Below are 24199 nucleotides of genomic sequence, written 5' to 3' on the forward strand. Positions count from 1 at the left end.
GATGACTACACGCTCGCTTGTTTGTTTGCTTCTGCTCAGCTCAACCTCTCCACTCTTATGTTTGCAGAACCCCTGTCTTAGGGAATGGTGCTGCTCACAAAGCACTGAGATGTAGATGGAGGCTCAGAGAATACTCCCTCTGCCCCACATCTTATCACTGTGATGATATCACAGGCCTATCCCAAGTCCTTCTTCCCCCCAGATCACCATGACTGGACCACAAGTGTGTAAGGCCTTCAAAAGACAAAAACAGTGGAAGAGACTGCAAAACATTCACCCCAGAATTAGGCATGGGAGGGATGGTGGAAGTATCAGAACTTTTTTTTTTTTTTTTTTTTTAAACACAGGGTTTCTCTGTGTAGCCCTGGCTGTCCTGGAACTCATTCTGTAGACCAGGCTGACCTTGAACTCAGAAATCCGCCTGCCTCTGCCTCCCAAGTGCTGGGATTAAAGGTGTGCACCACCACTGCCTGGCCAGAACTAGAATTTAAAACATTAAATGACATGATAAAGTCCTTAATGGGCAAAGTAGACAGCACAGCAGAAGTAGTGGAGGGTGGGAGGATGGCGCAGTCAGCAGTGCTCACTATGCAAGCGTGAGGACCTCATTTGGAGTCCCAGAACTAGTAAAAAACCCAGGTGTGACAGCAAGGCTTGCCATTTCTGGGATCCACTAGGTGAGGTGGCTAGCCTAGCCTTCTCTGCCAGCTCCAGGTTGGGGGGTAGGGGGAGGGAAATAGAGAGACAGAAAGAGAGAGACAGAGAGACTCAAAAACAAGTGTAAGTGCAGACAGCCTTTCTTCCTGCAGGGCTTTTGTCAGGTTATTCTACCGAGGCAGCAGAGATGAAGCTAGGGTGCACTCCCTGCCCCTGGCCAGAAGCCCCGAGGGGTTGTCTCTGGCATTCACTATGAGACTTGAGCTGACTTACACGGGCAGAACTCTGGAGCTGTGTTTGTGCAGGCATCTGTCACTCACAGCTCAGGTTTCTCCCTGGCCCTGACCTGCAGAAGCTTCCCCACATATACTAGGGGCTGTTTCCACCTGCTGTTTTCTTCAGTTTTGGGGGAAATGGCTGTCCTGGCGCCTCACTTGCCTAGTGGATAAAAAAATATATAATTTTTAAAAGTTTGTTCAAGTTTTTACTTGTGTTAGGGCAGAGTAGAGGTGTCTAAGCCCCTTAAATGCTGGGTTGGGAGCTGATGGTTCCTCAGAGAGGATTTGAGAAGATGAAAGAGAAGGCAGACAACATTTAAAAGGAAGACAGACTCACAAATTATCTTGAGTCTGTGGGCCAGAACGTTTGTGCACGTACATGTGTGCATGTGTGTGTGTGCACAGGGCTGTACTTGGGCAGACTGGTTAAGACAGATAGTAGGGGATTTTAAATGGCAGGTATGTCTTAGGGTACAGAGAGACATTCAACAATGAAAAGCGGAGGAAACAGGAAATTTGGCTGTAGCGTCACTGAGTATCAGGTGCGGACCTCGTGGTTCTGGCTCCACTTGAAGATGCTGCACTGAGACCCAGGGAAGTTATGTAGCTCGCCAGTGTTCTGGAAGTAGTTAATGGCAGAACTCAAGTTAGATCTAGTCCAATCTCATACTGCTTCCATTACCTTCGTCAAGTTGATGATGCAACAAGGAGTCTAAGCTGTGATTGCTCTCCAGCAGACGTGATCCCACCTCATTGGTGTGTCTCCTGGGACTCGCTGTGACACACGGGACTCATTTGCTCGCTCTTGAGTGCATGGGGTCTTTGCACTCCGTTTTGACACCTTGGCTTAGTTAATGATACTGTTCTGGTGAGGTATCTAAGAAAACATGTTCTGTTTCTTTAATGACTTTCAGAGTTGTCTGTCCTGGTGAAAACTTAGTAAGCTAAATGCAATCTAAATTATGGGAAGCCTGGCTGTGGGTCTGTTTGTCCTTCCCAGAAGGCTGGTTGGCTGGACAGTGATGCACAGATGTGAGTTAGTAGACAGGAACAGTGACAGCTGCCCTTCTGAGGCCTGTCTGGAGGTCAAACAAGAACACACACTACTTAATAGATTCCAAACCCCATATTTTTCTACATCTAAATATCACTGTCTCTTGGGGCACGGAAATGGCTCAATTCTTAAGAGCACATACTGCTGGTTCTTACAGAGGACCCAGGTTTGATTAGGTCAGACTGTTCACAAATGCCTATAATTCCAGGTTCAGGGAGATTTGATGCCCTCTTCTGGTCTACATAGGTACCTACACTCGCATACACATACCTCATTCATATACTTATTTAAAAATAACATCTCTGACATCAAGATTGTGTTGTTATAATTCTGTGACATATTTTAATTGAAACTCTTTTTTGTTGCTGGCATTATATAAAATAACAGGGCATATTAAAATCAGTGATTTGTGCTATATTAACACAGGAGTCCTAAAAAAAACTGCTACCAAGCAAGCTGAGCAGTAAAGGGAATAGGGTGGTAGATCATCACAAAGAGAAGGCAGGAATGTAAGATTAGTTACCACTTAGTGAATTCAGCCAGTGTAAACTCCTGAATTAACAAAATAAAGGAGGCCCTCATAAGATCACCTGATAAAGCAGGGAAAATCATTTGAGAACATTCAGCAATTCAGACTGAGAGAAATAGCTCAGTTGTTAAGATCACAGTCCACTCTTGCAGGAGATTTACATTCAGTTGCCAGCACACACATGGTAGCTCACAACCTCTGTAACTCCAGTTCCAGGAGATCCTGTGCCCTCTTCAGGCACCTGGCATACATGCAGTGCACAGACATACCTGCAGGAAAAACACTCACACACATACATTTAAAAAATAATTGACTGACGTTCCCTTTTGATAAAAATCTCAGTCAAAACAGGGCACCTCTGCAGTTTGCTAAAAATGTGGCTCTCGTCGCCTCTCATTGCCTCACAGCCTATAGCAAAGCCACTGGGGAACCCACCTTCCTTCCTGTGCTTTGTCCCTGTCACTTTCAGCATGTTGGCCTTTTCTGCTTTGTTATCGTACCCCTGCAGTGTCGCATGCAGTCAACCATGTCTGCATTCCATCTGGGCATGAGTGAGAAGTTTAAGGGGGAATGAAAAACTGACTCAGATAAAGGACTTTGTCCTTCCATGTAGGATTACATGTACAGCAGAAGACATGGGCAAGTGCCGCGTCACACCTTCAGCCATTACAGATCATCATGGTGGCAGCATGCGGAGGAGTGGGCTGGGGACTCGGAATAGCGTTTAAAGGCATGCCTCCAGTGATAAGTTTCCTCCAACCAGGCCCTCCCTCTTAGATTTCTAGAACCTGCTGAAATAGAACCCTAGCTGGGAGCCAACAAGTTTGACACATGAATTTGTAGGGGGCACTTCATATTTCAAACCATAGCATATGTGTTGGGGATAGTAGCCGTGCTCGGCTTACAGCAGCCCTGGGGGATGGTTTCTGTAAACCTCAGCTCCTAGAATCTTCTCAACTCGACAGGATAGACACTGTGACCTTCGCCTTACAGATTTAGGAAGCAGATAAGTTTAACAGCTGCAAGACACATCAGCTGCCTGTCACTGTCATTCTCTCCCTCCCTCCCTCCCTACACTGGTTCTTACAGAAACTAATTATTGTTGATCCCATTGGCATGGTATCACTGAAGAGCAAAATCATTCCTGCGATTTCATTGATACATAAATGGAAATTACAAGTTCAATTGAGTTCCTGTTTCCTTATGATAGTATTTTACATGTATGTTGTACATATATGCATATTTATGTGTGTTAGCAGATGTGTTCATGCACCTGTGTGCATGTGGGTAAAACTAGAAGCTGGCAGCCAGTGTCTTCCTCAATCAGTTAACACGTTATTTACTGAGACAGTCTATACTCAGTCTACTCAGCCAGCTCCCCCAGGGATCTCATGTCCACCTCCTGAGAGCTGGGATTATAGCCTGCCTGGCAGCTACCTGGGTGCTGAGGCTCCAAATGCAGTCCTTAGGACAGCACGGCAACTCCTGTGCCCACTGACTCATCTCCCCAGGCCCCTGGCTGGGTAGTTTATAGTCTCACATGGATCTAGCCTTGTCCTTCTCAGGGTTCCTTGTGTGTAAGTGTTGGAATTTTGCTGATCTTATACTTTGAAGTCTGTCTGCTATAATGGCTTAGTGCTATCTGGTTCAATGCCTAATCAAGATTTTACTGATCTGATCTATTCCTGCATGACTGACTTCCCCCATGCAGCCACCAGGAGGGTTTACATGGCTGCCAAAGTCTCCCTCATTCAAACTTCTAGTATAGATAGAAAGATAGCTCATATATTTTCTTGGAGACAAGGTAACATAGTATTTGTGTTTGCTCTTGGGAAGAGAACATTGCCCACGTGGCTGCAGCCTCCCTGTCTCTGTGGACAGGTAGCTGACAGAGAGGCCTGGTGGGGCTGTAACTTATGCCTTCTAAGCTCTTACCATCAAGGTCCTGCAGAAGCAATTAAGCCTAAGCAGCCTCACTCATTCTCAGGCTGAGACACTTGAGTTGTGATTATTGGCAGAGCTTGCTTCCTCTCTGAGTGGATTGCTGTTTGTGGGCTGGGGGATGACTGGAGGCATCTTGAGTTAGAGGCTATGCTCCACAGTTGGCCTTTGGCCAGCATTCAGGTGCACATATGCACAAGTGCACAGGTAGAGACTTGACGTCTTCCTCTGGCCTCCGCCTGGCACATGCACCACAGCACAGTCACATGAGTACCACACACACACAATAGATAAACAAATATTTTAAAAAGAAAAAAAGTCAAAAATATGATGGAGAAAAAGAAAAAAATAACAAAAAATTTCCTTCTAAAATGAATCTTCAAATTGACTACATGTCAGAAAGACAAGCACCCAAAGAGAGCCCACTGACAGGTTAAGGATGGGGTAAAAGGCTTTGTTCCACAGCTTTATTTCAGGAAACCTAACAATCTAAACAGGATAAGCTCTTCCTCGGAAAACAGTCCTTTTTAAAGCTCATTCATCCATATTCGCATCGTTCTATGTCTGCAAAGGAAAATCATTAACTTTAAGCCATACCCGAGAATGCTGAAACGGGAGAATTGCAAGTTTGGGCTGCAGAGTGAGATGCTGTCTCAAGCAAAATAAAATAATGCCAGGCATGGGGACACTTGCCCATAATCCTAGCATTTGGGAGAATAAAGAGGAAGTTTGGGAGTTCAAGGTCAATTTGGGCTACATTGTGAGACATTGTCTCAAATGAAGAAGCAAAAATAACAAATAAAACCTTGACATACATATTCATGAGAAACCTGCCCCAGTTATGTCTTTGATGAATTCTTCTAAACCCTTTCAAGGAAGAAAAGTAATGACAAATTTGCATTAAATTCCTCAAGAAATATTTAAAAGAGAGAGAGAGAGATAGCGCTTTTCAATTCATTTTGTGAAGCCAGCCATACCTTGATTCCAGAACACAATTTAGGTGTTCCAAATGACATCAAGTAAGTCTGTGATGAGAGAATTAAGATCATTTGATGCCTTTTGCATGGTATTCAAGAGTGAACATGAGAAAAATCTGTGTCACAGGTACCTTTAAAGGAATGAGATTCTGGCTAGACGTGGCATAGGGTATCTGGGGTGTGGAATGCTCCCAGCCTTACCAGGGCTGTCCTTAGGAGTTTGCATAGACATAAACATTCACTACCTATGCACACAAGACTTCTAACATACTCTATATATGTTATATCTAATGGGGTTTGTCCATTTCCATGTGTGTAGTATGCATGTGTACATATGTATTTGTGTATGTGAATGCTTGCGTGTGTGCATATGAAGGCACAAGGTTGAGATGAAGAATCACTCTTCATGGCTTTTCTGATGTGTTCTTTGAGGCAGGGTCTCTCAATCAAACCTAGAGCTCACTGATAGGACCAGTCTTATTAGCCAGCTTGCTCCGGGGAATCTCCTATCTCCAGGTTCTGATCCTGGGATTATGTGTAGGCTCTCATGCCCACCTCACATTTACATATGTTCTGGGAATCCAAACTTGTGTCCTCATGATAATATGGCAGGTGCTTTAACCACAGACAGGGCTATCTCAGCTTTGTATGTACCTTTTTAAAAAGACTCTAAACATGGTCAGACATAACACATAGTACTTTCATCATCATAGGCCCTCCTCTATTGCAACAACTCTGTGTACTTCCCTGGTTACTATTCTGTTCTGACTGCCATCTGATACAGCTGCTGTGGCAGAGGGAGCACCCTTCGCCCCAGAATGAAGGAACCACTTAGTCCTAGAGTGGCAGTGACAGGGCATCTGGTCCCCCACATGTCACCGGCTCACCTGCTTTGTGTTGTTTTCTTTGTAGGCACGGTGGTTCTGGGAGGCATACTTCCAGTCCATTAAAGCCATCGCCCTGGCCACCCTACAGATCATCAATGACAGGATCTATCCATATGCAGCCATCTCCTATGAAGAGTGGAATGACCCTCCTGCTGTGGTAAGTGGGTTCCTGTGCTAGCCATGTGAACCATTGGAGTGGGAGAAAGGAGTGTGTATAACCCATTAATAGGGTATTGAAATGCTGCTGTCTCAGATGAACATTGTGGGCTCCCAATTTATAACCACTAAATGTCATGAAAGGTCAGCTAAGTCCTGATCTAATACTGGAGGACTTCAGGACACCATTCTTTCCTTTAGTCAGGTCTTCCAAACTAAAAGCAGGGGAACAGCAGAGCTAACCCACACAGCTGGATGTAACAGACATCTACAGACCATGCCATCCAACAGATGAGAGACACACATTCTCAGCAGCCCATAGAGCCTTCTCTACCATCCATCACATTAGGTGTCACTGATCCAGCAGGCCTAACAGATGCAAAACACTGAAGCAGTTCTACCTCTTAGACAACAGAACAAAACTAGAAATCAACAAGAGAAGCCACAGGGAATACACAAGCACTTACCAATTGAACAGCATACTCTTTAGTTAACAGTGAGTTCTTGAAGAAGTCAGGGAGGCAACTAAACACCCTACACTCTGCTGAAATAGCAGCACAGCCTCTGGGAAAGAAGGGAAACCAGTTACAGCAGTTAGCGTTCAAACTTTCAGAAGGAAACCACTGGTCTAGTGTGCTAGCCCAGCAGTTCTAAGTCCTTCCAGTGTGCTAGCCCAGCAGTTCTAAGTCCAAGTCCTTCCAGTGGGATAGCCTAGCAGTTCTAAGTCCTCCCAGGGGCACCAGTTCAATTGCCAGCACCTAAGTGGAGACTTACAACCTTTGTAAGTCCAGTTTCAGGGGATCTGACACCCTCTTCTGGCCTCCACAGGTATCAAGGGTCAGTAATACACCTAATAATTAGGTGTGCACCAGGTATACTTATTAATACACAGACAGAACACCTATACATATAAAGTAAAAACTTGAAAAATCAGAACAATCTCAAATAAATTACCCACTGATACTGAAGGTTCTAGAAACACAAGAAGCAAACCTAAATGCACTATGGCCAGATATCATAAAGATCAGGGTGGAAGTTGATTAACTAGAAACTGGAAGAACAGCTCAGAGTTAAAGAGCTGGTTCTTGAACAGATGAACAAGATTGACAAAGCTCTGACCAAACCACCAGAAGAAAGAGCAGAGCCACACCAGCAAGATTAGAGATGATGGGAGTTGTTACAGCAGAATCCGTTGAAATCTGGAGAGTCACTAGAGAATGTTGTGGTAACTTTTCAAAAAGCTGAAAAATCTGGAAATAGCAGATAGATCCCTAAGTATATATCACCTACTGAAATTAAATAGTAAAAGAATACAAAGACAACGTGAGCAGACCTTTAAGAAGCCACGCAATTGAAGTAGCAGTGAAAAGTCTTCCCACAGGAAAAGCCTGGGACTGGGCAGGTTCACTACTGAGTGCAAGCAAACCTTTAAGGAAGAGCTCACACAGAACTCAGGTTGTGCCATAAAATTGAAAACGAAGTAACACCGCCAAACATTCTGTGAAGCCAGTATTATCCCGATACCAAACCAGATAAGAACACAAAACTACAGACCAACTTCCATGGTTGGATAAAAAAATTTCAACAAAATACTTACAAACCAAATTCAAGAGGACATTAACATCACATATCAGAACAAACTTGGTTTCACCCCAGGGATGCAACATTAGTTCAACATTCACACGAACGTGCAAATGTTACACACCAGATGAGTTGACTTCAGGACAGAAATCACACAGTTTTCTCAGTGAATAAAAAAAGGCATTAGACAAACTTCAGTGGCTTCATGATAAAAGTCCTGAAGGAACTAGGACTAGAAAGAAGTTACCTCAATGTAGTAAAGGCTTTTGGAGGTAAATAGCCAGCCAGAGTCCTGCCAAACAGGGATACCCTGGGTGGATTTCCCCAAACCCTGAATGAGATGGGTGCTCACTCTTCACTCATAGTCACTAGAGCTAAAGCAACGAGACAAGAAAGAGAAGTGAAATAGCTGTCTCTTGTGAGACTAGGCTGGGGCCTAGCAAACACATAAGTGGATGCTCACAGTCAGCTATTGGATGGATCACAGGGCCCCCAATGGAGGAGCTAGAGAAAGTATCCAAGGAGCTAAAGAGACCTGCAACCCTGTAGGTGCAACAACATTATGAACTAACCAGTACCCCGGAGCTCTTGACTCTAGCTGCATATGGATCAAAAGATGGCCTAGTTGGCCATCACTGGAAAGAGAGGCCCATTGGTCATGCAAACTTTATATGCCCCAGTACAGGGGAACACCAGGGCCAAAAAAATGGGAATGGGTGGGTAGGGAGGTGGGGGGGAGGGTAGGGGGGGACTTTTGGGATAGCATTGGAAATGTAATTGAGGAAAATACGTAATAAAAAATATATTAAAAAAAAAAGAAAGAGAAGTGAAAGGGACACAATAGGAAATTATCCCCATTTGCTGGTACTGTGGTCCTACTTAAAAGAGTCTGGGGGCACACCAGAAAACTCTTAGGTCATGTGTATATTTTCTGGAGCCATGGCTGGGAGATTAATTGTTCTCCCTGGTGAGCCAGGTTCACTCTGAGGGGCTTTCTCAGTCTGGCTCCAGTCTGCTTTCCTAGCCCTCTCTCCTGCTTGCTTTAAGGAGTTCTCCATTATGGCCCAAGTTACTTCTTTCCAGCATGCCCACCTATTGTTCCTCCCTAGCCCAGTATGCCTTTCTTTGCCATCAGCTCCTCCTCCCAGAGACCTGCACATGCATCCTTCCCCCACAAGGCCTTGCAAACCCTCACGCAGGAACACAACTTCTTAAAGTGTGGAATCTGTTTCTTTCCGTTGCCTAACACACATGGAAGCATAATTTCCTATGAGGTTTTAAGCAGCTGCAGGACTCACATGCCAGTATGATAGCCATTATTTTGGTCGTCCCCCGCATACCACCTGCTTAGAATGTAGGGAAGTGATAGATGTCCTCTGTAAAGTTTCACGGTGCACACATAATGCCTGTGGCCTGTGCTGGTCACAGAGTTGACAGGTTGTGTAAACAAGTGAGGATGTGGGCTTCACACTGCCGGTGAAGTCCGGTGGGAGCCACTGAGCCCCCCCAGTGTGGAACCTAACTCCTGAACTCGCATATGGTGCGGGTTTGAACTGAAGAGTCTCACGTGTGCTCATCTGCAAGTGCTACCAGCATCCTTGGGCAGACTGTCTGGGAATTAAGGACTTCACCCTGTGTGTTTATCTAGAGTTCTAAGAATAAATAATTGGAGTTTCAATTCTCTTTTTGCGAGTCTAGACTAAGGGAGACTGTGGAATGTGGGTTTAGAATGGGTATGCTTGGAGTAAGACAGAATGGTCAAAGTAGGGAACTCAGAGTTTGGTAAAGAGCGGGAGAACAAAAGGCATAAACTAGGTGCGCATCCAGTAATGTGTTTGATAGTTTTTGTTTGGTTCTTTCCTAAATACCTACTCAGGACACTTTGGTGTTCATCACCTCTGTAGTCAGGCAGGTGACGAGACTCCTGATTTACTGCCCAGGGCGGCTCACTTCTGCGTCGGCAGTGGAAGCAGTAGGCGGGAGGCTAAATAGCAATGATTCATGTGTAGTTGACTTCTCCCTCCCCTCAGGAATATTTAACTGACTCTAGATGAGATTACTCTGAGCCCAGCCTGCAGGGGAGTCTCTCCTCTAGATTCCAGCAAATTTACAATGTCAGACACCCAAGGTGGGAGTAGGTGTGGATGGTGCTCAGTAAATCAAGGATGCTCTGGGATGCTCAAAGGTGTGCTGCTGGCCTACCGCCTGTTCTGTGCATGCTCAGACAGGGGAATGAGAGGTGAAAGCTGTATTTCGGATAGATACAGCTGTCTCCATTCAATATAGAAATGGCTATGGCTTGTGGGTGAGAGACAGTGAGGGGTTGAGGGGTGACCTCCTAGAGCATTCATCACCAGGTGCCTCACTGTTTTAATCAACAGGGTGATGGCAGTCACACTGTGTTCCACTCTCAGGGCCGGGGAGGGTTTGCCACAGAGAGCCCTGAGCACTAATAGCATGTCTGCCTAGGTTAGAGACTGAGCTCACACTGGGGAGAGGCAAATAGGGATGGAGAGAGAGAGTGCAGGCAGTAAAGTGAGGACCAGGGTACAGTCAGTCCCCTAACCCCCCCACCCCCCACTCCCCCCCCCCCCCCGTGAAAAAGCCAGATGTGGTGGCACACACCTTTAATTCCAGAGCTGGGGGTGAATCCCTGGCCTTCTGACTGGTGTGAGGTGGAATCTCAGGGTTGTTTTGATGTGCATTTCCCTGATGATTAAGGATGCTGAACATTTTTTCAGGTGCTTCTCAGTCATACGGTATTCCTCAGGTGAGAATTCTTTGTTTAGCTCTGATCACAGGGCCCCCAATGGAGGAGCTAGAGTAAGTACCCAAGGAGCTAAAGGGATCTGCAACCCTATAGGTGGAACAACAATATGAACTAACCAGTACCCCTGGAGCTCATGTCTCTAGCTGCATATGTATCAGAAGATAGCCTAGTCGGCCATCAGTGGAAAGAGAGGCCCATTGGCCTCTTGCAAACTTTATCTGCCTCAGTACAGGGGAACACCAGGGCCAAGAAGTGGGAGTGGGTGGGTAGGGGAGTGGGAGGGGAAGGCATGGGGGACCTTTGGGAGAGCATTGGAAATGTAAATGAAGAAAATATCTAATTAAAAATATGTCTAACACACACACACACACACTTACACATGGGCACATCAAAAATTGTTTTTAAAAAGAAAGAATACAGAGGGGGTGGGAGGCTGGAGAGATGGCTTAGCATTTAAGAGCACTGGTTATTCTTCTAGAGGTCCTGAGTTCAATCCCCATCTATAAATGTAGCCCCATGGGATCTGATGCCTTCTAGTGTGCAGATGCACATGCAGACAAAGCACCCATGTACATAAAATACATGAAATACATATATAGATATATACATATATACATACACTCATACATCATAATAAATAAATAAATGAATGAATGAATGAATGAATGAATGAATGGATGAATGTATGTTTTTATCCTGAATTTTCTTACCTCATCCCAGGGCCTCCTGTATCTTTTACCTTTTCTATTTGTCTACTGACTGATCTGTTTCTGTCTTTGCACTTGCCAGCCAAATGTTATAATCATCTCCCTAAGTCCCTGCTTCTTGCCTCACTATCCCTGCAGCCACTTCTGAGCTGGCTAGGCAGCCATTCTGGATGTCTGGGGTCAGATGTGTGAGATGCAGGAGGGTGTAGATGGAGGCCAGGACAGAGATAGGATGTTATACTGCATTTGGCTCTCTAATACATGCTAACCAAGCTTAATTATCTCAGTAACATCCTTTTAAACATCAAAAGTAATATCCTCAGAATTGTGAATTTTTCATTATTTGTCTATAATGTGATTTTTATTCCATCTCTATCAGTGTTGTGATTTTATTCACTCATTGATTAAATTTTTTCCAATTTTAATCAGCAATAACACTAGGAAAGATTTCCTTCCCTTTTCCTTTCTGCATTTGCTATGTCAGATATGCTGGCTAGTTTTATGTCAACTTGACATAACCTAGAACCATTTTAGAAAAGAAAATACCTCACTTGGGCCTGTAGGCAAGCCTACTATATTTTCTTGATTAATGATTGATATGGGAGGGTCCAGCTCACCATGGGTGGTGTCACCCCTAGGCTGGTGGTTCTGGGTGCAGGCTGAGCAAGCCATGAGAGCAATCCAGTAGGCAGCATTTCTGCATGGCCTCTGCCTTAGTTCCTCCCATCAGTTCTTTCTCTGGCTTCCCTTCATGAGGGACTAACCTGTAAGCTGAAATAAACCCTTTCTTCTCTAAGTTGCTTTTGATCATGGTGTTTTATCACAGCAATAGATAGCCTAACTAACACATTAGACCCGAATCACAGAAGGAAAATAGGCATTCCCACCACAGCTATTGATAAACTCTAGTGAGGCGTCTGGGGAGGCTGCTTAAAGTGTGTAACCATGTAAGGGTAAGATGGAAAAACAAGAGCTGGTTGCAGTGAAGTCAGTTGGAGGGATGACTTACCTGCAGATAAGATAACCAGGATTGGCCGGGAGGTGGTGGCACACACCTTTAATCTCAGCACCTGGGAGGCAGAGACAGGCAGATTTCTGAGTTCGAGGCCAGCCTGGTCTACAGAGTGAGTTCCAGGACAGCCAGGGCTATACAGAGAAACCCTGTCTTGAAAAAAACAAAACAAAACAACACAACACAAAACAAAAAACAAAACAAACAAAAAAAACAAAGATAACCAGGATTATCTAGTATGGGAACTTCCTGTCAGCCTCTGACCAAGCCCAGAGTTTGGCTATAGAAAGTGCCAGGGACTGGCTACACTCATGTTCCATGAGAGCTCCTGGCTGGTAGGTGCCAGCCATGGGCTCAGTTGGACAAATGTGGGGAGTCCTGCCCATCCACCCCAAAATCCAAACTGGCTAGGGTGGGAGCACAGGACTCAGATTTCTAGTAGGTTCCCAGGCCTCGGGTATACTGTATTATGGTGCTGACCTGGGGACCATGTTTTGATGTGGAGTTTGACAGACTCTCCACATCCTAGTTCACTGACTAGAGGAGGCTGTCTCTCCTCACCTCGACCCTCCATTTGACCTGCAGGGTTTAGGTTAGAACTATCCAGAGGCTGTTCATGCTGTGTTGTCACTGCTTTGCCTACAGCTGAAGGCTGCATACACTCAGCTGTGCAGATGGCTCTTGCTCACAGTGGCTGTGGTTGTTCTGGAAAGATCACTTAGCTGCAAATGTGAACAGGCAGTAATTACTCAGAAGCCCAGGAAGGATGGTCAGATGCAGGAGGCAGAACTCTCAAGTGGGAGAGGCACCAGTTTAACAAATTGCCTAGTTCAGCTCAGCTCCGCCCTTTAGCTTCTGGGTTGTGTACAACACAACCTCTGGAGTTTGAGGGCCTGTTCTTTTCCCCAAGGGGCCCTTCTAAGGCTGATTCTAGGATCCTTTCCCTCCTACTGCCTAGATAAGACAAAAATACGTATGGAATTCAGAAACCTAGTTTGCATTTTAAGTAAATTCTTGAATTATATTGTTTTTAGAAGTATATCCTGAATTGAGAACATTTGCACAAGTGGCCTAGTAGACTACCTTAAATTGTAGACTTTTCTGTGAAAAGCTGAATGAAAGCCAAGTCCCAGATTATCTCTCAGCAGTCAGGGAAGAGAGAGCTGGGCCTTGGTCTATGGATAGAAAGATGCAAGAACTAAGGAGCTTGGCTGATTATGGTCAGAGGGAAGATAGGAAGGCCCAGGTCCCAAGCCAGATTTAAAAGGGGAGAGTATATAAGGAATGTGAAAGGCAAACTTGGTGTGTGTAAGACCATAACTGTGTCAATCTAATCTTCTACAGTAGAAGGAAAGATGTATAACAGACATCTGTGTTATAGGCACCCCAAAGGGGACACATCACCATGTGGAGTGGCACCCCAAGGGGGACACATTCCCCACTCCCTGCCTCTACCCTTAACTTGTGGTCCATTCTGAGGGCCCCAGCATTCATGAATCAAACCTGGCTGCCTCTTGACACTGCACAGCATGTGCAAGTGGAATAATATTTTGGAGTATGTGGAGGCTTGACGTGCAGCAGATGGACAGGGGACACACAGGCTATCCTGTGATGCTGCCCTGCACGAGTTATCAGGCATGAGCACAGCAGATCCTTGGTCTTCAGCAGCCATGGCCAGGCTCCCTCTAGGTCAGCCTCGGCAACCCCAGAACATAGTTTTAAGTCTCCAAAGTAATATTTGAATGAGATTTTCTCATAACCAGGCCGTTACAGTTGTGATTAGAATAATTGGCCACATTGTTCTAGCCAGAGTTTTTGACACTTGATTTTTATCCGAGCCCTCTCCCTTCTCTCTCTGCAGTATTTATTTATTTTATCATTTAAAAAGTAGTGCTGTGTCACATATGCGTTTTAGTAGTCACATAAAAACTGGAACCTGTTCCTGGGGCATCTGCTTTCAGCTCTTCCCTTCCCCTCTGCGTGTCTTCCTGCTCCCATACAAAATGCTTATAGTGGAATTTTAAAGTTTCTCACTGAGAGACTTCTTTTCCACATTTTCCAAGTTGGTGCTTTTTCTCCCATTCTCCACTTTCTCTGTTTTGTTTTTTTTTTTGCATGTATTAGACCAGTGCTAATGAGTCATCACTTTAATTAAAATGTTGTTTACCTTGTGTATAATTGGGGCTATGAACAGTACCTAAGATCCTCTGTTTTCCAGGGAGTTGATAGCTACTTTTGTCTTTTACCTTGTTTGGTTCTATTGCAAATGGTTCTCACGTTATAACCACCCTAGTTAAGACAGTAAAATGGTCGGCTCAGGTAAAGGCCAGGCTTCTTTCTTTGGCTGCCGAGCCCTGTCTCCTGCAGTGCGAGTCCTTCTTGGGTCTATGTGTAGCTCTTGTCCTGATCCTCTGCCATTCTGGAATTCTTTTTCCTCTCTGCTTTGTTCTATTTCCTGTTCCAGGGTCTAGCATATTTCTTTTTCTGGTGTCTTCCTTCCAGAGAGCTGCCTAAGGCAGTGCACAGGAGCGGGAGATACTGCTCAGTCACCGTGGGTGTCTGGAAATGTACTTCCCATGTGCTGAGGGCTTGGATTCAGAATTGTGGTGGAGGCAGATTTACTCAGAACTTTGAAATCGTTGCTGTTGTCTTCTGGTCCTTCCATGTAATCTCAGAAAGAGAAACATTTTAGTTTCCTGGCTTTTAATGTTAACTCTTGGCAACTTCTGTGTTCTAAAGATTTTAGGATAATGTGCCCCCACATGAGTGTTTTTGCTGACAATGCTGATTCAAGCTCTTTCAAGCTGGAAATCCGTGCCTTTCAGTGCAGAGGCATTTTCTTCTTGAATGTCCTTTGTTATTTTCTTCTTCTGTCCTCTTGTTTCTCTCTGCAGCATCTGGCCCTGGATGGTGAATGTGAGGAGTGGCTCTGCTGCTTTTTCTTCCGGGCCTGATCCTTCTGTACTCATTTCTGGGACATTTCCTTCCTTTATATTTTAACTTTTCTTTTAATTAAAAAAAAACAAACAAACATCTTTTTTATTTCAAACTAATCTTTCATATCAGTTCTTATTTTAAGGATCTTATTTATTTTCCATCTCTGAAAATATTGCTTGTGATTGTATTTATTCTTTCCTTTTTCTTTTCTAATTTCTTATTTGCTCTTTTGTAGTGAAAGCTTTCTTTAAGCACCTGGTCAATGGTGGCATCATCTCTTGTGAGTGAGGCACAGAAAGCTGATTGGAAGGTCTGGGCTTAAGGCGGGGACCCTTGTGCCCCAGGGTGAGGGTCAGAGAAGGGATGAGTAAGTGTGGGCCCCAAGCATTTGAGAACTGAGTAAGGGAGGGAGCGGGAGTCCTTACCCTTCGTTTTGTAGATGGTACCTCGCCCTGTGTGTTAGTCAGGGTTCTCTAGAGTTATGGAACTTATGGAATAAATCCCCCCTCCCCCCATCCAAGAATTTAGTAGTCGCTAGTAACTGCTCAACCTCACGAGGCTGGAGGTCTCAGCCAGGCTTCTTCATGTGCTGGAATCTAGAAAACACAGGCTCAGGTGCTGCTGAAGGAACGGCTGTGTTAGCTAGGCAAGGTCAAGCAATTGAGAAGTCAAAGCTTCCTTCATGTCCTCATATAGACTTCCAGCAGAAGGTATAGCCCTTTAAAGGTGCGTCTTCTTGGTTCTCAACCTTCCTAATGCTGCAGCTCTTTCCTCATGGTGTGGTCACCCCAACCACAAAATCATTTCACTACTGTAATTTTGCTACTGTTATGAATTATACTGTTAATATCTGATGTGCAGGATACTGGCTATGTGATCCCTGAGAAAGGCTTGTTCCACTGTGGAGGAGTTTCAACCCATGTTTTGTCCTGGTGTTGTGATGGTGACGTGGCTCACAGGCTTCTTCCAAGGTGTTTCCAGGGTCTCATTACTGTTTCCTTTTCTTCTGTGCATCTGAGGGAAGTAGTGGCTTTTCCAACTATCAATAATACCCTTTTACTTTACAAGTTCACACCTCTGTTTTGAGACCCACGTGGGCTCCCGTCTAGGTAGACTACCAGTGCTTCCTGGCTTTGGAGGGTGTTTCTCCTTTCACCCGAACCTCTTATTGTTGGTTATTTTGGAAGTTTCTCATCATCTAGTCTATGAATGGTATACATGTGTATTTCTCACTAGTTATCCCTTCTGGAGTCCTGGTAAATTCATGTACAACTTTTTTTCTTCTGCCTTTACCTTCTGTTCTTGTTCTGTTTCCTAGGTTTCCCACATTTCATATCTCTGTGTGAGATAGTGTTTTCTACCATTTCATCTATCCATTGTGATTTAAACTTCAGTGGCTACTTGTAAAAGTTCATTTTGGTTACTTTAATCAAATCTGTCTGCTTGGCCCTTATGGTTTTATTTTTAAGACAGGATGTCACTATATAGGCTGACCTTAAACTCTGAACCCACCTGTCGCTCTTTAGTGTCTTTTATGTCTTCAAGAATCTGAGACATTTATTTTCTGCTTCTCCAGTTTTCTGATTCCTGGTGAGGTCTCATTGTGTCAGTGTCTGCTGCTTTGGTTATATTGTTTCTTGGAGGCTTTGTAATTTTGGAGCATGAGTTCATCTTTGATGAGGTAGGTGTGTGTGTGTGTGTGTGTGTGTGTGTGTGTGTGTGTGTTGTCAATGATTATTTAAGGAGTTACTGCCTCTTCAGGTACTCTAGAGATAAATTCTGCTCCTGCCCCAGCCCCGCAGGTGAACTATCTGTGCCTTATGTAGACTGCTATATCCAAACCTGCATGAGGACTGCTTTCCAGTAAACTTTGCCAAGGAGAACTCTGACACCACCCCAAGCTCAGGCTGAGAAAGAGGAGTGTGTTGTGTTGCTTAGTCTCTTTGTAGATAGCTTTTCCTGCTCCTCATCCTCGATCCTCCGGGGTTTGTGTCTCAGACTCCTTTCCCCATCTCTCCCTCCCTGGCCTCAAAGGTACTGACACTGACTGAGCATCATTGGGGCCAGCCATAGCTCTGCCCAATTCCACTGTCTTCCACCCCGGGTCTCCACTTGGTTCCTGTCCTCTGGGATTTCTTTTTTGCTGTGACCCCAGCTGTAGGTTGAAAAGGAGTTTTGCTGTATTTTATCCCACATTTCTATGTGTTTTACAGTAAGTGGATTTTTGAAAAGAAACACTCCCATGTGTTTCAGCTTCCAAAAATTTGTCAGACCCAGATCCATCGCTGTCTCCTTCCCTGTTCCTTTTGCTCCTGTGGGTCTGTGCCTTCTTTCTGCCCCCAAGAAGAAACAGAGGAAAGCACAGTAGACAAAACATATGCCTTAGTGAAATTCCAGAGAATTAAGAAGTGGCTGTGTTGTGGAGGCTATCCCTTCCACCTTACCAGCTCTCCCCAAGTGCTGCGTCCTGTCATTTCACAGACAAAGACTCGGGTTTTCTTGGTCATAACTGTGGTGGCCCTCTGTGCTCAAATGTCCTGAGCTGTAATGTAATCATTCCCAAGACTGCCTGTGAAATCTTCCCACCTCACAGCTGACCTTGCTGATAGAGCCAGTGGGCTGCCAGCACACAAGTCTACGCACGTCACGTGTCCTTTCAAACTACTAGAATTTTTCAAGCATGAGATAGTTAGGTGAGATTGCAATTTGCTTACCCTCTCATGAAAAGTAGTGGTTTAGTAGCCTCAGTTGCTGTCTTTAGACGATAGGTGAGCCTTGGTTGTTGGAATCAAGTGAACCCTGAGTGTTTTCATGGAGGTCTTTCTTTCAGATGTTGTCCATATCCTTACGAACTAGAGGGTGAGGATTGTGTGTTTGTTCTAAAAAAATAATAATAATAAACCCAATCCTATGCACTATTTCTGTCAAACAGTAGAATTGTTATTTTTAATATGTCAAATTGTAAACCAATAAAATCAATGGTTGCTATTTTTGCCAATATCTTAAGCAGTCATAGATATAGTTAGTGAAATTTATTGCTTACAGACTGTTATAACTCATGAATTATTGAAAGTATCAACATCTGGAATCTTCTCTTTGCTCATTCCAAATTCTTTTAATATGGCTTATGTGGAGCTGTTCACTGGCTTGTGTCCATCCCGCTGATGGAGGCCGCAGCCAGATGAGGTTCTTATAAATGATTGCCTTCCTTTCCAAGCACTGGGAAGACGAAATGTCAACTTTTTCCTCACTACCTGAAAAGCAATCAGTGGCCACCCTTCCAGCTCCTCCTGACAGTAGTTTGGCACTGTAAACAGAGGGTGGGCATCTGGCCAAATGTAAAAGATTGAAGTGGCCAAGCCTCAGCTAATAGCAGGAACTTTCAAGAGGTAGTCAGGTGGGTTTAACCCCTGAGACTTCAGTGAGCTAAGTGCAACCCAGACCTCGTGTTAATTCTCCCCTACTACTCATGATCTGAGTGACTTGAGGTGGCTGAGAGACTCTCCCTCAGCAACAGTTTGATATCTGTAAGGCTGGGCCTAGGAGTGCTAATGACTACAGAGGAGTAGTACTGTGGGCCTGGGTACCAGAGGTTTCCCACAGAGATCTCTGTCCAGGTCTGGTGTGAGGGTTCCAGCGAAGGGGAGCGAGTGCAGGCAGAAAGATGAAGTCTCTGCCATGTCTTCCAGGTTGCTCAGTAACTCCAAGCTGCTCTGAACTGAGTTGGGTTGGGCTGGGCCAATGAAAAGTCAACAATCCAGTGAGGAGTGCAGCGGGACCTCGGGTGGCTCTTTGGGACAGAAGATCTCTTCCCAAGTGTTACAGCTCTTGGAACAAAAGACTCAGATGAAGGAGTAGTTCTCATGCACCTTTAATTCCCTGGATGGATTTATATACAGTTCTGGGAGTGATTCAGGGTTCAGCAGCAGGTACCTCTCATTGGCTTGGACTGAGAGTTTGGGGGAAACCTTATTTGCATGTGGGAAGGCTTGGTGCTGTTCCTATATGACTGATAGCCACGCCCCTCTCTTGTGGAGGCTATGGGGGCAGTAAGTTCGACAGGAGCCAGGGGTCCAGGAGGCATGATTGAACGCCGTGGAACGCCTTGTTGGAAATTACCACCCAACAGGTCCCACTGGGGTTCAAGACCTAGTCTCGACTGCAGACCAGGCTGTCTGCATAGCCTGTTGCCCCACATAGTGCCACAGTTAATTCCTGGTTACTTATTGTAGTCTGAATGTTCAAAGAAAAGGACATTTTGGAATCAAACCTGAGTTCAAGAACATTCACTAGTTTTACCCTGTGTGGGTTTCTTTTTGAAATTTATTATCTTTATTTGTAAAGTGGGAATAGTATAGGGTAATTCTTAAGTAGTATGATTATGAAAAATTGGAGGTATAATTTACAAGGAAGGTGTTTATAAATGGCACAGTACTTTAAAAAGTTGTTACTGTTATGACCACTGATGCAGCTGACCTCAGCATCTGTGTGAGATTCCTGTGGACAGAAAACCCCACCGATGGTTAAGCCCCTAGTGTACAGTGTGCGAGTGCACAGATCTATGCTCGTTTTCCTAGAGTCAGATAATCTCCAGACTGCTCCTGATGCCCGAGCCTCTGTGAGTGCTTTGTGAACATCAGTTTTACATGTTCCTTACAGAACTAGCATTTTTCTGAAGTGTTTTCAATCTACACTTCATTGATCTTTGTATGAAAGAACCACAGGTAGAGGTCAGGCTATCCAGTCAGTGCCTTATCATATGGAAACAGGAATTTACAATGGGATGGCACTCTGTTTATAGCGGGACTTTCTTTACACCCAAGTGACTCTTAAGTATTTCTGTTGTGGTTCCTTTCACCCAACAGCAGCACTCTGCTACCTCAGTCCTGACTAGCGAAGGAAGTGAGACATTCAGGACCTTCCCCTGGACTAGGTGCAGCTCAGTGGTAGAACGCCTGCCTAGAGTGCAGGAAGCCCTGGGGTGTGATCGCAGCACCACAGAGTCACCATCACCATCATTCCATGGTGATAAACCACCTCACCTTTTTGGTGACAAAACAGGGGTCTGAAGAACTCTAGCCTATCCTGTGTAGAAATTCTGTTTCCATCATTTCAACTGTTATATAATCACTGCCAACTTTCATGAGAATTATTTTCAGCAAACTTACACACAAAGTTGGCCCTCAAATTAAACAAGATACATGGGCGTGTATGACTAACTTGACCGCGTGAATGCAGGAAGATCTTTCCCAACTGAGTAGTAATCTACCAGAGAAGTACCATGGGTCAGTTTTAACCAGTTGCTGAGCTGTCAGGAAGGGAAGCTGAGCCCTGAAACAGATTGGCCCTTGCTGCCCTGGGAAGATGGGCATACAGCAAGTGTTCACTGTGGAAATCCATAACCTTTGGTGATGCAGAGATTCGACACGACCAGTATGTGAAGTGGGGGGGTGGTGGGAGTGGGGGGCATAAGGAACAGGATTTGTCACCTGTGACCCATCCAGACCAAGACATGGAGAGCTGTGCCTGTGTGATATGAAGATGGGACCTTCCTAGATTGGCTCAGTGCTGAGGCCTGTGCTCACAAACCATCCCACCCCATGTAGGCTGTGGGCCAGGGTCACACCATGAGGTTAGTCCCGATACAGCGAGAGGGAACTAGATAGAGCATGGCCCTGAAACTCAGACCCTGCCTTGAGGAATTTATTTTCAGTCTAGGTCTCAATCCTTTCAGTAAAGTGCCAAAAGAGGTGAGGAGCCCCCATCAGAAACCATAAAACCATGAAGCCCGAGTAAGAGCAGCAGAAACCAAGCTATCCAGACTCCCCGTTTAGACTTGAGGATGAGGTCCAAAGAAATGGTTAGAACACAGCCCAGAGAGACAGCGGTGGAAACTGACATGGTGTGGAGAGCAGCGGTATGCAGCCAACACACCCAGTTGGAGCTGCAAGAGGAGAGAATTATGAGAGAAAGAGGCTTTTTTGGAAAGGAAGGTGGCTGAAAGTTTGAAGAACTGTTACACAGGGCCAGCCCTCATACCCAGGAAGACCAACAAACCACAGGCAAAATATTACAAATAAGTGTGAGAGCCATAGTGAGCTAGGTCTCCAGAGAAGACCCCATTATCCGGAAGAAAGAGAAATGTTTGAATGTACCCTCATCACTGTGGCTCTTGGTGTCTTCAGACATGACAAGGGAGGCATATGTGGTGCATCCCTCTGCACCATGGCAGCAAGCAGCTCATGGGGACGTGCAGGAGGCAGGCGGCAGAGCTCCTGACTGGCAGGAGCTCTAACTCTCCCTGTAGTTGACAGTTGTCTTAGTCTTCTGGCCTTTGATCTCTGTCACCCCTATGTCTGTTTCATGTGTCATCAGTGAAGTTTGGCCTCTGTCATTATTCTATTTTTTTTTTTTCTTCAGAGCAACCTGTTATTATTTGGGAGGCAGGAGGTTGACTCTAGATTTGTCTTCAGTTCTTTCCTCTGTGAGCTAAGAAATCTAGCTTGGAGACACATGGCCCGTCAGCATGCTCTGGGAGAAAGCTGTGGGTAGTCGGGGCTATAGAGGTTTAATGGTTAAGGCAGCATGGGCCACATTACTGATTGCCCCTTTCATATCTCCCAGTAACCATTAACATAAATATCATCTCACCATTTTGGACAGGGGACACCACCCTTGTGCGAGCGAGTAACATGATGAGAACTCTTAACCCTCTCGTGGCTTCCTTTGCTTCAGAGCCTGTGGCCCACATCCGCCCATAGTCTCTTTGAACCTAGGCAGGAAGGAAAGGGTTAACTCCTGTCGGTGTTGCCCTTTGACCATTGCAGGATAAGAGGCATGATGAAATACTTTTCAAAGTCTTCTGTGGAAACACATCATGCATAATTGGAGCAAAAAGAATAAATCAAAGCTTTCTCCCCCCACCCCCTCTAGTCTGGTAATTCATAATTGAAACCACATTGAAGTAAGGGTTGATAACTTCAAAACAACAAGACTGCCCTTTCTATCAAGGTAGGAATAGGTAAGGCTGCTCATTACAGGGGCTCCAGGCTTCTGTGTAATAGCCGGTCCTCTTCCTCTCTTCTCTGACGTCTCATTTTTCGCTCAGGAAAGTGCCTCTGTTTACATCAAATATAGGCCGACTTAATGTCTGTCCTCGTCTCTTGTTTCTGCATGAAGTTAGACAGAGGGACGTGAAGCGTCTCTGACATGGTGAGGACAGGGAGTTAGGTTTCCAGTTGTCCTTGGCTTCTCCTGTGCTGGCACTGAGACTGCGCAGGCTGACGAGGCTGTAATCAGTCAGGAAAAGCAGCCTTTCCCCTCCTGGTTCTTACGGTCCCCACGTCAACCCAGGAGGACCTTTTCAGAGTGACTGGCAAAGGCCATTTGTTTCTGCACAGTAACCATGGCCAGGATGGCTTCAGGCCACCATGATCTCTGATTCTAAGAAGTCCAGGCCAGGGCTGCAGAGGTACAGGGACATCTTCCTCTGTGTGCAGCCTGAGTTTGACTCTTTTGAAGAAGAAACCATTTGATTGCCCTTGACTTTAAGGCTGGTCTCCCCAGGCCACTCTCCAGGTATTCCGAGACGTGAGTCTTCTAGAAAGGAGCCCACAAGCCACCCACTGAAATGAAGGCAAGCACTTCCATAGGGCTGGACTGGACGGTTGCCATGGTTATTATCAACTATTTTTGTGTGACTGTAGTTTAGCAATGAAAGGTTTCTTCGTGGGATTTCCACAGCAAATACCCATTGTAGGGGTGAGGCGAGAGGGTGGGAAGATGGGTGAGAGAAGACCTGGGCAGTGTGACCAAGGCCAGGGCTTTGTTAAAATAGCCCCCATTTTCACCCATCAGCCAATGCCTCTGAGTGAGCAGATTCTCGAGGCGATAGGTTTGGAACTCCTGCCGTCCTAACTCACAGATGACTTTGCCTTCTTTCCCGTCCCCACTGCTGGGTGTATCTTGCTGTCGTAGAGACTTAATCAGGTACCAGGGTTAATTGACAGCATTGTTTGCTTTTTCCTGGCAGAAGCCAGAGCCTTGAGTAAATTATGGAGATTTAAACTTGCCTGATTTCCTGCAGAAAGTGCGGTCAAGAGGTCCCAGACTGTAGACACTCTCTGTGACCAGCCAGGAGGGGTCAGTCCTGAAAGGTATTTCAGAGGTGACTAAATGCCTTTTTTTTTTTTTTTTTTTTTAAAAATGTCCCTTTCCAGTGGGATATTTCTCTGGGTTGGTTTGTTGACCTTACTCTAGTGGCTCAGAACTTCTGTGAAGGCATGTGCCCCAATTAAAAGCTGCCTTTGCTCTACCCTGCTGCTGAGCTCTGCAGCCAAATGTGATTATGTTCAGGGAGGGGGTGGTACTTGGTGCAGAAGCCCGCCACTCACCAAGGCTTCCTACCTGTAAACTTTAAAGGCAGACATGGTCACGCATCAGTACAGCACTACCCAGGAGGAGAGAGCTTCCAAAGAAACAAACGAGGCAGGTCTGGGACTGAAAAGGCCTGCAGGATAGGGCTCCTCACTCCTGGGCTTCAGCCTTTCTGATCCTCTCTGTATCTCTGGACTCGTTGCACAAGCTGCTCAGTTGGCAGCTCTCCCCTGCTTCTCCCTTCTGCAGCTTGCTTCCCCGGGGTGTTGTTGCATGCTGCTTGTGGAATCCTGTTTGGTACCCTGTTGTACTGCCTGCTGTTTGGCATTGTAATTTA

The 24199-nt window shown here is 45.4% G+C and overlaps 1 protein-coding gene across 1 annotated transcript in view; it reads left to right on the forward strand.

Annotated features, from left to right (window-relative positions):
• The window catches only part of Ext2 (exostosin glycosyltransferase 2), a 127323-nt gene that overhangs the window by 54518 nt on the left and 48606 nt on the right, over nt 1–24199 (forward strand). The window contains exon 8 of the mRNA XM_021184765.2: nt 6349–6480. Within this exon, the coding sequence (XP_021040424.1) occupies nt 6349–6480 (132 nt within the window). The remainder of the gene's footprint in view (nt 1–6348; nt 6481–24199) is intronic.

This window comes from Mus caroli, unplaced genomic scaffold, assembly GCF_978045245.1.
Source record: "Mus caroli unplaced genomic scaffold, Mus_caroli_1 scaffold_2, whole genome shotgun sequence".
Taxonomy (NCBI): Eukaryota; Metazoa; Chordata; class Mammalia; order Rodentia; family Muridae; genus Mus; species Mus caroli.